At 39.4% G+C, this 12,647-nt stretch overlaps 2 protein-coding genes across 2 annotated transcripts; both read right to left on the bottom strand.

Moving 5' to 3' along the window:
- Positions 1-7,804: 7,804 nt before the first annotated feature.
- On the bottom strand, positions 7,805-9,401 carry LOC115673860 (cysteine-rich receptor-like protein kinase 10). Its single transcript, XM_030596111.2, has 5 exons — positions 9,237-9,401; positions 8,879-9,089; positions 8,551-8,788; positions 8,311-8,461; positions 7,805-8,231 (listed from the first exon to the last, which is right to left on the bottom strand). The coding sequence occupies exons 1-5, from the start codon at positions 9,399-9,401 to the stop codon at positions 7,929-7,931; spliced, it is 1,068 nt and encodes a 355-aa protein (XP_030451971.2). The 3' UTR covers positions 7,805-7,928.
- A 187-nt stretch (positions 9,402-9,588) lies between these two features.
- On the bottom strand, positions 9,589-12,175 carry LOC130139314 (cysteine-rich receptor-like protein kinase 29). Its single transcript, XM_056316050.1, has 2 exons — positions 11,292-12,175; positions 9,589-9,785 (listed from the first exon to the last, which is right to left on the bottom strand). Exons 1-2 carry the CDS (start codon positions 12,103-12,105, stop codon positions 9,589-9,591), a joined length of 1,011 nt encoding a protein of 336 aa, XP_056172025.1. The 5' UTR covers positions 12,106-12,175.
- Between the last annotated feature and the right edge of the window lie 472 nt (positions 12,176-12,647).

The following is a 12,647-nucleotide window of genomic DNA, read 5'->3' as shown; positions in this document are numbered from 1 at the left end:
TTATGTTGGTGTCAAAGAAGGCTTTACACCAGTGTTTTGGCTCAGTATGGAATAGATCATCATGACCTTGTGGAGTCATTTCCTTCAACCCTAGTCTATGCATCTCAAGATCTGCCTTATTAGTACTTTTAGCACATTTCCAAAATTGTCTCATCAACTTCTTTCCTTTGCATTTTTTACCCCAATTAGAATATGTATGCGTTACACACATCCTATGTTCTGCATTTGGCAAAAGTTCAACTACTGAAGAGATGATACCTTGACAAATACAAAAAAAAAAGCAAAATATTAATGCTAATAATCATCGCATACATTGTCGCAAACAAATTCAAGGTGAGTGATAATAGTATTGCATATCTTTTGTTGGTCACTTATTAAAGCCCAACCATTGCCATTACCCATGTCGAGTTCTTCTTTCAACAAGTTAATAAACCAGGTCCATGTGTCCTTATTCTCGATTCTTACAATTGCCCATGCCACTGGATACATTTGGTCGTTGGCATCCCTCCCTATAGCACACAACAACTCAACTTTGATCAAGCCCCTAAAGAAACACCAATCTAGTCCAATGATCTTCCGACATTTTGCAAAAAATCCTTTCCTGCAGGCATCAAAGCAAATGTAAGCCTTATCAAATAATGGTAGAGAATTCAACTTTCATTTTAAATGTGCTTGCGGGGCTTGCAGTGTAAAGCTCCTCCAGGTGGTCATACATCTGTGCATACTCCTTATAATTGCCTTGTAGTTCCTTGAACACTTTTAGTTTTGTTTTCCTACATTGACTCAAAGTGACATTCACCCCGAACTGTTTCTCTAACTAGTTTCTTCAACTGAGGTGCATTGATTTTAGGCATTGCAGAAATGAGAATCATGAAGTGTTTAGCTAAATAAGTACTCGACACTCTCTTATTCTTAAAAGTGATACTACATATATGCTCATCCATGTACTTTTTCAAATGGACTAATCCAGTGTTGCTGTCAAGAGCACCATAAATCATTCGGTTACAATTACACTGGGCACACCTGGCTCTTATAAGTTTAGTAGTGTTCTTGGTGTATTAAATTGCTCTTTGCTCAGCCATAGAGTACTTCAAAATTGCATCTTTGAACTCAATTGCATTCTCAAATGTCATGCTAACAACAAATATTGGATTCTTACCATTTCGATCATATGATGAAAACCTACTCCTCCTTGAAATACCATCATCTTCCTCCTCCTCATCCTCATTATCTAAACCTGAATGGAGATTTTCTTCGTCATCTGAATGATAGTACTCTGTTTCGTACCCAGAAGCATCCACTATTAAAGGATCAGCTGCTAACTTTATTGTAGAGCTAACGTCTAATTGGGAAGTTGTTTCAATGTCAGTTTTAGTTTTGAGCCTCGCTGAAAATTCCTTTAAATTTCTCCTTGCATCAACCATTTCAAAATTATCATTGTCACTCAACTGCTCCACATCCACCAAATTACATGCATCATCATCATTACCCTCATCCAGATCCCTATTACCAACTTCAACCCAATTCCTATCATCATCGACATTCCCAATCACATTTTCGAAGACATTACCGGCCACATTATCAACACTTTTCACATTCACATCAGACGTACCTCCAGTTCCATCTTAGCTCCCCCTATCTTAGCAATCATCTCTTCATCATCGACATGCTCAACATACGATTCAATATTTTCATAATGAAGATGATATAATAAATCTATTACACCAGAGTTATCCCATAAATACCTAAGAGTTACCCCATCTTCAAGAATACTATTTTCAGGAACTCTATAAAAAAATGTCTATTTTACGCCCACCCAAAGCATTAATAGCTTCAATTATATTACACAATGAACCCTTACTTAAGTCTATTTCAACAATATCGACCCTTCCACCTACGTATTCCAAGGGCGGTCCAATTTGAAGTTTACCTCCAAGAAAAACAGTGACATAAACTTTGTCCTCGGCCATTGGACCTAGAAGGAAACAAAAACAAATAGCACTTTCAATCGTCCAATTTTAACTAAAAGCTACTAATGACTTCAGCCATAAAAGGAAATGGGTAGGATAAACATATCAGCAAACCTAATTCTATTATATTTTCTATGGAACCATGTTGACGGATGAATGTCAACCCTCCAATACCTGATAAATACATTCCAAAGACAAGCAAGTGAAATCATGCTAACTTGACATGCTAGATTGGGTCACCAGATATCGCAATACCGATCATTATTAGTTTAAGCAAAAACTTAAGCTAACTTGACATGTTCAATTGGCAGAATCGTATACCCTATTGGGGAAATATGCAATAAAATATATGCGCTACAATAAAACATAAGAGGGCAGCAATCTGCAATAATATCACATCTACCTCGAACAAATTTCACAGTAACTTCACATGTTGAATTGGAAAAAAAAAGCCACGCAAATGTAACAAATTTGTCTTCTTTTTTTTTTTCAATTACATTGCAACTTTCCGATCAAACTAGTTGATCAACGAGAATCGTTAACAATTGAAGGATCGAAACAATTCATCTATACTCTTTTCTCAGTCTATTCACTGCAATGCATGATGACCCGATAGAGAGTAGATCTCGAGCAACAAAAGAAGCGCAAAAAAAAAAGTAACGAAGGGAAGAAGAAAAATCGAATGGAAAAGGTGAGAGAGCAAAGCAAAGACACACTTTCATACACAAATTCTGGGGTCGCTCCGCTCTTGCTCAAGTTTCGGATGTTTTCGTAGAAAACCTCCTCTCAATAATTTTCCGAATCAACAAGCTACGGTCAAATCGACATTACCTATGAGGTTAGTAGCTTAGAGATAGTGGCCGGCTCCATCATCGACGGCGCTCGATGCGCTGTCGAGGGTCCCACGAAACGAGTTTTCGCACGTACCCGCGTTTGACGAAGACGAGAGCTCCCACTTGCAATGGGTGTCAAACTCCAAAATCACGATGGGGATGGAGTTCCACCTCGCGAGGGGAGCAGATCATGATCTCCATCGACCATAAGGGGCTTAGGGTTTCAGAGAAGTCGATTTGGGAAGAAGGAGAACGCAACTGCAGACGTGAAGAAGTAGAGAAGAGATAGCATCGTTTTGGATATGTAAATTATCCAAAACAACTTCGTTTTGCTGACGTGGAGGAATTTCCTTGACCTAGTTGCCACGTAGGAGAGAGAAATGATTAAAATAAGCCATGTCAGCATTTTCCGTTAGTAAATTTGACAGTGTTAACTTTATGACTCGATTGTACTAATTTGACAAGTTTTATGACTTGTTTGCATTTTTTGCAAGTTTTAGAACTCAATGCACTTTCGTGACAAGTTTTAGGACTTCTAGTGAATATATCCCTTGATTTTTAAACCTTAACCACTAACATGCTAGGTGATCATGTGGGTGTGTAATCAATAAAGTAACATCTGGTATGCCAAAGCAACAAATATATAAATTGCTATAATTAGGGCTAACCTCAATGGAAAGCAAAGCATAATTTTCACATTGATTAATTTCCCAATATCTGCAATTTGTTAACTAGAAAATACATGCATGCCCTAAAAATGATTTCTAAATGATTATGTAATTGTAAATAACTCTTTAGTTTTTTCTTGTTTATGAAAATTTAACTATATGCAATGCATGAGATGCAATTTTAATCCTAAATTATAATTATATGGCCTAATTTGACATGACTTGCAATGTGTAATCTACATGATCTAATTCTAATGACAAGTAAAATTGTCAACTATTCTAACATATTATGCAATCTAACTTATATGTCCCTAAATATGCAATCACTAAATGACATGAAATTGATGACACGGCACATATGAATGACATGGAATATGACATGACAATATCAATGGCATGACATCAAGGACGTGGCTATGTGACATGGCATCAATGACGTGGAAATATTGATGATGTGCCATCAATGACTTGACAATATGGATGAGATGGAATGTGGCAATATGAATGACATGGCATCAATGACATGGCACGATGATGTGGCAAGGATGATGCAACTAAATCTATATGATATGTGCATGTTATTTTTTAAGGATTTTCTTCTAAAATCAAAATATCGAAGATATATTATCCAACTTGAAGTAGGAAATAATCTGAATTAAATGTTATCCTAACTTGAAAACCTATCATAGATTACTAAAAATATTCCAAATATATAATCTTATCTAGAAAAGGAATCTAATCTATTATCCAATGCATTTTGTAATAAACGAAGAAGTAATAAAATAAACTCAATTACCAAAGACATCAATTCAACTCAAATTTGGGTACAAACAAACCGGCAACCCGATCTTAGTGCCTAAAAATCAAATAACTGATTTCATGTGAAACATAACTCAATTTTAATGCCTAAAGATTGAATTATCGACTTGCGCACGGTTCGAAATAGGAAACTTTCCTAGCTTGGGATATGCCTAGAAGTCTCCAACAAATCAATATTAGTGTCAATCAATCTATTTTAGGCAAAAAGATTTTGAAATCAATCTTGGTTCGGAAAATTACCCAGTGTGAAGAATTCGTTTCCCAAACGGACCAGCGATGGTGGAGCCTTTCGGTGACCGCTGATGAGAGCCTTCACGGCGGGACTTGCGGCGGTCGACAAGACTACGGTCAAAACTTGGCCGATGGTGACCAGCGGTGAGGCCTAGCCAATGGTGGAGGGACCGTGATAAAATCTGCAAAAAGAGTGTTAAGTGTAACAAGATACTCGAACCATCTGGCTGTGGTGTTGAAAGCTTGATGGAAACTCGCCGGACTAATCAGTGTTAATGGGAATTGTAGATCGTCAATGGGGCTGCAGAGAGGACAGATCGGCACAGGGGCTGAGGGACGCCAAGGCTACAGGGTGCAGCAGGGACGACGGGCAACGGTGGCTTGCTGGTGCTGGGCCCGTCTGGCGGAGGAGCTAACAGGACAGCGGTGGTGCTGCACATGCGGTTCTGCAAGCGTAGCGTCTGGAGGAGTTTCAAGGAAGAAGACGAAGAACGAATCCTTTCCTCTTTTACGGTCTCTCTCTTATTTTTTGTCCCTTGTGCTGTCCCTATCATCCCTTTCCTATGCAAAACCGTGGGGGCCTCCAAGGAAAGAAGCAATATCCCTTCTTTCCAATCACATATTGCACGGCCAAGGATCCGATTTCCCTTCTTTTTACTATTTTCCATTGACCAAATCTTGCTTATTCTCACTTATTTCCTCAAACAACCGAATATTTAGAAAATAACGCCAATCTTTTCCCTACTTGTCATGGATCCAAATTTACTTCTCAAGTTTAACCAATTTTCCAACTTGGCACCCCATTCTCTTTATAAATTTCGGCCATGAAGAGAATAACGGGCTTGACTAACATTTAACACTCTTACGAGCTCAGTCCAATTTATTAATCATGTCTAAGACTATTCACTTAAGTCCATCAGCTGCCGGTCCAATAAATATGCAAACTATATGGGCTTAATTAACTATTAATGCAAATACTCATAATATTTATATGCAATTTTAACTAATAATTTTGTTTAGGGGCCAGGGTTGATCTCGAAGTTTTATGTAATGAATTTTTAAACCACGAAGAGGTCATGTGATTGTCATGTGGCTGGAGCACGTGTGCGGTCTATGACTGCGGCATGTGTTAGTCCTAAAATCTATTAATGCAATGTGATGTAGTGCATAATGCCAAATAAAACTTTAATAGTTTTGTTTAGGATTAGGGTCGATCCCTAATTTTCTTATGCAATGAATGACTAAATGGGTTCGCTAAAATTTATGTGTCAACAATATAGATAGCATGTCTTTGACTAAATTGGAAAATAGACTTAGTTGGTTGCATAAAAATTGGCTCCATATATCACTTGAGCACTACACAAAAAATAGTAATGGCTAGGAGTATTTATATTATGATTTGAACTGATTTGTGACCTATTTTCTTTTTAAAGCTATAACAATTTCGATTGGAAAACGTAATACGCTATGAATTTGTTTTGTTATTGGTTTGGTTGCATAAATATTAGCTTTAAGCCTACCTAACAACTATGCAGGAAACTTAATATCTATAAAATCTCAAAGTTCATACTTCCAATGTCAAACAAGAAAGAACAAGTACCTCCATACATCCATAACAATTATCTAAAATCCAACATAAACAAAGAATATTGTACTTTTTGATTCATCATGACAATAAATGGTCCTATGACAAGCAAACTGAAGAAAAAGTAGGATTAAGTACCTTTGATAGATCAAGACGACAGTCCATGCATAGGATGAGAAAAGAAGTAGTCCCATTATACACAGGACGGAAAGCAAAAAAATTAGGTTCCTGAAATTTACTGGTATAATAAAAAGAGTAAATACTTGACTAGACCCGAATTATTTAGCTGGGCATTTTATTGGTTTTCGAGGATCTACATCGAATCTTCGAACATGTGACGGTTATTGGATCAAGCGAGATTTAACCTTAGTTCAGCATGTTATATAACTTTTTTGTATGTTGCGACGATTCAAACATAAATTACGAGAAGAGACGTATGATGACAATTGGATACAATTGGAGAATTGATTGTGATGTAGGTTGGTGTGGACAAAGTTATACTATAAAAAGTCCCTCTACTTTGAGGGAAAATTACCGAAACAGTTGTAAATCAATTGCAATTATGCCAATTCAATCATAAACCTTTTTTTTTGTGCCAATTCAGTCCTAAACCTTTTGCATTTGTGTCAATTTAGTCCATTCGGCCAATTTTGGCCGGCCAGCGCTGACGTGGACGACGGCCGGTTGGCCAACGTTGACGTGGTAATTTTTTAATAGTATTTTTAATTTTTTTCGAATTTTTTAATTTTTAATTTTTTCCTTTTTAATTTTTTTTCTTTCCTTCTTTCCCTTGGTCGGTAGTCGGACCGGCGAGGTCAACCTCGTCGGCCATTGGTGAGGCTCGCCCTCGCCATCACTTGGCGAGGTCAAGCTTGCCCAGCGACAGCAAGGGCGGAGCTTGACCTCGCCCACGGCCATGGCGAGGCTTGACCTCGCCCAGATTTGGCGAGGTCGAGCTTGCTTAGCTGACCTCGTCCAGCGTCGGTGAGCCTTGCCCTCACCAGTGTCGACGAGAGTGAGCCTCTCCAGTGGTCGACATGGTCGACCTCGTCGGCCTAGCTCCTAGTCGGTCTAGCCACCAGCCAGGGGAAGAAGGAAAGGAAAAAAAAAAAGAGAAAGGAAAAAAATAAAATAAAATTAAAAATAATGTTAAAAAATTACCACGTCAGCGTTAGCTGGCCGACCGGTGTCCACATCAATGCCGACCGCCCGAATTTGATTGGATGGACTGAATTGGTACAAATGCAAAAGCTTTAGGATTGAATTGGCACAAAAAAAAGGTTTATGACTGAATTAGCACAATTGCAATAGATTTAGAGCTGTTTTGGTAATTTTCCCCTACTTTGATCGAACCAAGCAAATGCGGCATGCCTAAGCTTAAGATGAAGACATATTCGACTGCAATGTGCGTTGGCGTGAAATGTCATACTTTTAGCCTAGTTATTGAGATAAGACATAAGCTTTGATTTGACTGTCTCTTGTCTTGTATGAAGTGGAAGAGAAGAACCTGCTCTTTTTTATCTCCTTCACTTCTAAGGGTCACGTGCATTCTCATATATGAATAGCGACGGATCTAGAATCTTGGGGTCGGGGGACCAAGCCTGTGCTTGATGTTTATGTATATAAGGCATGACCTTTTGTGAGTGTCATTCACTTCCAACATCCTAAGAATCTGGATTTAATCCCAAGCCATTGAAGCCATATAACTCCACAATAATCTAGAGGAAGTATTAAATCATGAGAATGTAATTTTGATGATCCGGAAACCATGACAAACACAAAAATTGATACATAGGGCCCGTTGATCTCCCATTTTCTAAGGTTATTGTGGGTATGGCTCGATCATAAAGGCCTCGTTTTTTGAGAGCTGGTTTGATTTGCTTCGATGCATATCAAATTCGATGCCACTGTGCATGAAGAGTGCAGGTCTCGATGGCACTTGGAGAGAGACCGAGTGGCTATTAAGCATGAGAAGGACCGAGGTCATCGTTGGCCGGCTAGCCACGTCTTCTTGGACACATAATAGACCAATGTGGATGCACCTTGCAATTTCAGTACTTGAGCCAGAACTTATAGAGGGATCGATGATGTTCGATATTGATCCTTCCCTCCAATTCTTCCAAACCTGCAAACATCTGACAAACATTGAGCAGTTTGATCTCCAAAATATTATGCGAAATGATAAGGTATATTCTTATACTCACATAGCCTATAAGGGCTTCTATGTCATCGCCCATGTGATAAAAAGTGTTTTTCTGACCACTCACAATCTCCAAAACCAGCACTCCGAAACTGAACACATCTGACTTGACCGAGAAAGTTCCATGTATCACATACTCCGGTGCCATATATCCACTGTGCATCACAATAAGTCCACCATATTAGCTCTATAGTTTGCTTTGTTCTTTTGGTAATCATTAGCTCTAGGAGGTTGTGGTACTTACTACGTCCCCACGATTCGATTTGTCTCTGCCCGAGTTTGGTCCAACTCGAACAGCCTTGCCATACCGAAATCCGATATCTTAGGATTCATGTCTGAGTCCAACAAAATGTTGCTAGCTTTGAGGTCCCGATGGATGATACGAAGTCGAGAGTCTTCGTGTAGGTAAAGCATCCCTCGAGCGACACCCATTATTATCTTGTGACGCCTATCCCAATTGAGATTTGCACGCTTCAGGGGATCTATGCATTTTGGTGGAATACATTCTATGATACATCCATTAATTATTTTGTGAGGATATGATTTCATGAATGATAACCCGAGAAACATACCAAATATAAACTGATCAAGGCTCGAATTGGGCATAAACTCATAAATGAGAAGCTGTTCGACTCCTTCCAGACAGAAACCTAGGAGCCTGACCAAGTTCCTATGCTGTAGCCTAGCTAGTAACATGACCTCGTTCTTGAATTCTAATTCTCCTTGGCTGGAATTTTGTGAGAGTCGTTTCACCGCGATTTCCTGGCCGTTGGAGAGTTGACCCTGAAATTTCACCAAATTAGATCCTTGTGAGTGTTGATTGGTACATTGAAGCATTGCAAAGAGTATCAGATTGATGACATCTTTGACTATTTGGTTGCTTAAATTTTGAATACAAGAGAGTAGAGGATGTGCTTTGTTAATTATTACCATGTAAACGGCACCAAAACCGCCTTGTCCAAGCTTCTTGGAATCAGAAAAGTTATCCGTTGCCGCTCTAATAGTGCCGAAATCAAATTGCAGCGACTCCGCCGTGCTAATTTCATCCACAACTTCACCTAGAAAGACAAAAACGCGGTCATTCAGAGCGAGCATCATTATATTTTTATAGTTTTCATAATCAAAGTTGCACAAAACTTTTAGTATATATATTTGCACCTGCAAGCATTACTAATAAAACGTAAACCCTTAACCCGTATAAAGTTTTGGCCTACTTGTCGAAAGCCATGCAGCTCTTACTACTTTGCTGGTGCAAAAGCATAGTCATTAGTCAACTTAATTATTATTCATGATCTTTTTTAACCTCATGAACAGTTGCTGTTCCAATGCAAAAGGATAAAGACTCGCCTTCAACACTTTGTTTGGGCTGCTTCATCTTCCTTTTCAATTTCAGGAGCACGACAAGGCTGATGACAAGTAGTGCAGAAACACTTGCGACGACCGCAATGACCACAGTCCTTGTCGAATTGCTCTTTCCAACTGCAAGAGCAAAGGCTCATTATGTTTATGATTATTGCTCACTTATTACTAAGTAATACACTGGAGAAATTACTAAAGTGCAATACGACTGTGGAAACGAAACTCATGTTGCAAAGCTATAAGAAGAACAGATCGATCTAGATATCTACCGCTCTCTCTCTCTCTCTCTCTCTCTCTCTCTCTCTCTCTCTCTCTCTCTCTCTCTCTCTCATGCTTAACAGGATAATTTTGGATGACTTGTCAAGATCAGAGAAGTGCAATAAAATCATTCTTAGCAAATAGTTCTCTACAGCTGAATGACTTACTTTATTCTAAAGTCTCTTTCATGGGTTCAAATGGTACCAAGTTATATCTTAACGAATAAAACGTCTTTTTGAACCAAACAAAAAAGATTAACAAATGCCCTTTCAATACATATTAGAATTCAGCAAAAATAAGTGTCAATTGGGTTTGGACTTAGTTCCAAAAGTATATGCCCAATAGTCAGGCCTAGTGCATTTCCTAATGGATTAGCCTAATATTTTGTTTGAGCCTTCTTGGAGCTGCTGAACTACGTAGGCATCAAATTTATTCAAAGCCTGACCATTCAACAAAAATAAAATCTAAGCACCAAAAAAATGAAAATGGAACATATGGGTTTGGAAGATGCTCATCAAGTTGAGATTTTGGTTCCCTTCCATCAATAATAGCTTCCTGTCTTAAGAAATTACGATTTAGTATTCTGTTTCTGAAACTCTAATTTGTTTATCTAAATCAACAGGGAGTAGCTGATCTTATTGAATGGATGCAACCTACAAAGAACGTGGAGGATGAACTCTCCCAGAAGATCTCTTTCTTGGCCGGCTCTCTAGTTTCTGCTTTCCAAGAGGAAATTCACACTGACCTCAAGATTAATCCTTCCAACGGCCCTCCAATTTCTGTACATAGAGCCATCTTGGTAGAGTCTCTCTCTCTCTCTCTCTCTCTCTCTAGTTGGCAAGTTTTAGTTGCTCTTTTCCTTCGACGACGGATGGAGTTCTAGTCATAATCGAAGATCTCATACGAGTTTGTGTCACCAATGTTTCAATTATGGCCTCGCAATTTTCTTTCCCTCTTCTTTTTGACTGAATGATGATGAGAAGTAATGAATATCTGCTATTGATTCATTACCCTAGCCTAGACTCACAATCTCATAGGACAGCTTGCGAGCAATGAATGCCATAAGTTGTGATTCAATGAACTGACTGTGATAGTTGACTAGAATCCGTGTAGATGCATCAATGATTAAACTTGTGTTATTTGCCGAAAATATGGACCAACGGATACCTTCTTTTTGCCAAAAAGTGTAGATATTACAAGATCTACTGAGCATATATCAATTAAAAAAATCTTATGGTTTATAAAGCTTGTAGATTATGCTCATATGAAGAATTAATTGAGTGAATCACACGTGAAGCCCCCATAATTTTATAAAAAAAAAAGGACACAAACACCTTGTACCTAACTTCTGAACAAGAGCCAACATACCTGGTGGTGGAGGCAGCACATCTGCCTCTTGTGATGGTGGTGGCGGCAGTGGCGGCGACGGCGATGGAAGTGGCTCACTGACTGGATCGAAGAACCGATGATTGGTCTCGTAAAGGATCATGCAACTTGGCACCATGAACCGTCCTCCTGTGTACCTGTCACAGCAATCCCTGATTTCCTGGACGCCTAACACCAGGCAGTTGCTACATTGTTGCTCCGTCAAGTCCGGTGTGCACTGCACCAACGCGTAGATCACGTCAGGCCCTGCTGATTCGTTGCCTGACGCATACTTTCTTAGCGAGCCGCCACCCGCCGCCTCGGCCCATAGACCGTTCAGGAGCTTCCTCATCGCTGTGTCATATGTGTCCGGGCTCGAGACGTTGTCAGAGGTTCTTGCCACGTAGGTGGGTTCTGTTGCGATTGCGCCAAAGAATGAGGCGTTCGAGTACCGGATGATGCAGTTCCCGGTGTAGAGGAGTGCCTCCTTCTGGAGGGGGCAGAGGCGGCGCATATCGGAGGACAAGGAATCGAGGCAGGCTCTGCAACTCACGGTGGTTAAGTCACCGCGGCAGAGGCCAAAGACGTAAATGGTTTGAGAGGCGCCGGAGACAGCGGCAGAGGCATTGAAGAAGCTGTAGGAGAGGGACAAGGAGTTGTTGGCCGAGATGGAGGAGAGGAGGGTGGTGAGGGTGGTTTGGTAGGTGCTGTTGGCGGTGAAGTTGCCGGTCGAACCACAGTAGCTCGCTGGGAATTGGGCGTTTGTGGTGGAAGCAAACATGAGAAGAAGCAAGAGAAGGAGATATAGAGGATCCATTTGTTTTGGTGTTTTGGGTATCTCTTTGATAGAAGTATCACTCAACAGGCTCGTCCCCTAGATAATATGACTAGAGTGATCTATAGGGTGCAAAACAAAATGTGTTGAATCATATTATATAGTGGCAATCGCCGTATTTGACACGCTAAGCTCGACACATTACTAGTTTGAGTGCATATGACATTTTTTTATAAGACATTTAAAAAAATTCATTGTACTTTTCCATTTGGATCGATATCTTATTTCAATGTTTAAAAGTTGTATAGACCTTAAGTTGTGTTTTAAATTTAAATTGATATAAGAATACTTTGAAGATCACAGAAAGTTACATCTTGTAAAGCCTTAAAGAATGGAGTTGGAAGGCTAGAGCCATTGTTGGGTGGGTGGATTCGAAATGGGTGGCCAAAATACCATTTTTAAAGAGCATACTAAATGACCTAAAGAATTTGAATTTAGTAAATATGAAAATCACACGACATGATTGAAGTGTTTAATCTTAAAAAAGTAAATTTGTTGAAATATCTTATAAAAATTTATCACGT

Source organism: Syzygium oleosum, unplaced genomic scaffold (genome assembly GCF_021117445.2).
Source record: "Syzygium oleosum isolate NSW1041296 unplaced genomic scaffold, Sole_v2.1 Sole_v2.11, whole genome shotgun sequence".
Lineage (NCBI taxonomy): Eukaryota > Viridiplantae > Streptophyta > Magnoliopsida > Myrtales > Myrtaceae > Syzygium > Syzygium oleosum.
Note: the sequence above shows the minus strand (reverse complement) of the source record. Positions and strands in the feature narration are given on the sequence as shown.

Bases quoted from the DNA above. Each gene is read 5' to 3' on its own strand.
- LOC115673860 (XM_030596111.2), bottom strand. From the start codon at position 9,401: ATGCTCGCTCTGAATGACCGCGTTTTTGTCTTTCTAGGTGAAGTTGTG. The intron at 8,462-8,550 runs GTAAGTACCACA...TGTGATGCACAG, and splicing joins AATCGAATCGTGGGGACGTA to TGGATATATGGCACCGGAGT. The intron at 8,232-8,310 runs GTGAGTATAAGA...AGATGTTTGCAG, and splicing joins TAGAAGCCCTTATAGGCTAT to GTTTGGAAGAATTGGAGGGA.
- LOC130139314 (XM_056316050.1), bottom strand. From the start codon at position 12,105: ATGGATCCTCTATATCTCCTTCTCTTGCTTCTTCTCATGTTTGCTTCC. The intron at 9,786-11,291 runs GTATGTTGGCTC...TTGCTCTTGCAG, and splicing joins TGTGCTGCCTCCACCACCAG to TTGGAAAGAGCAATTCGACA.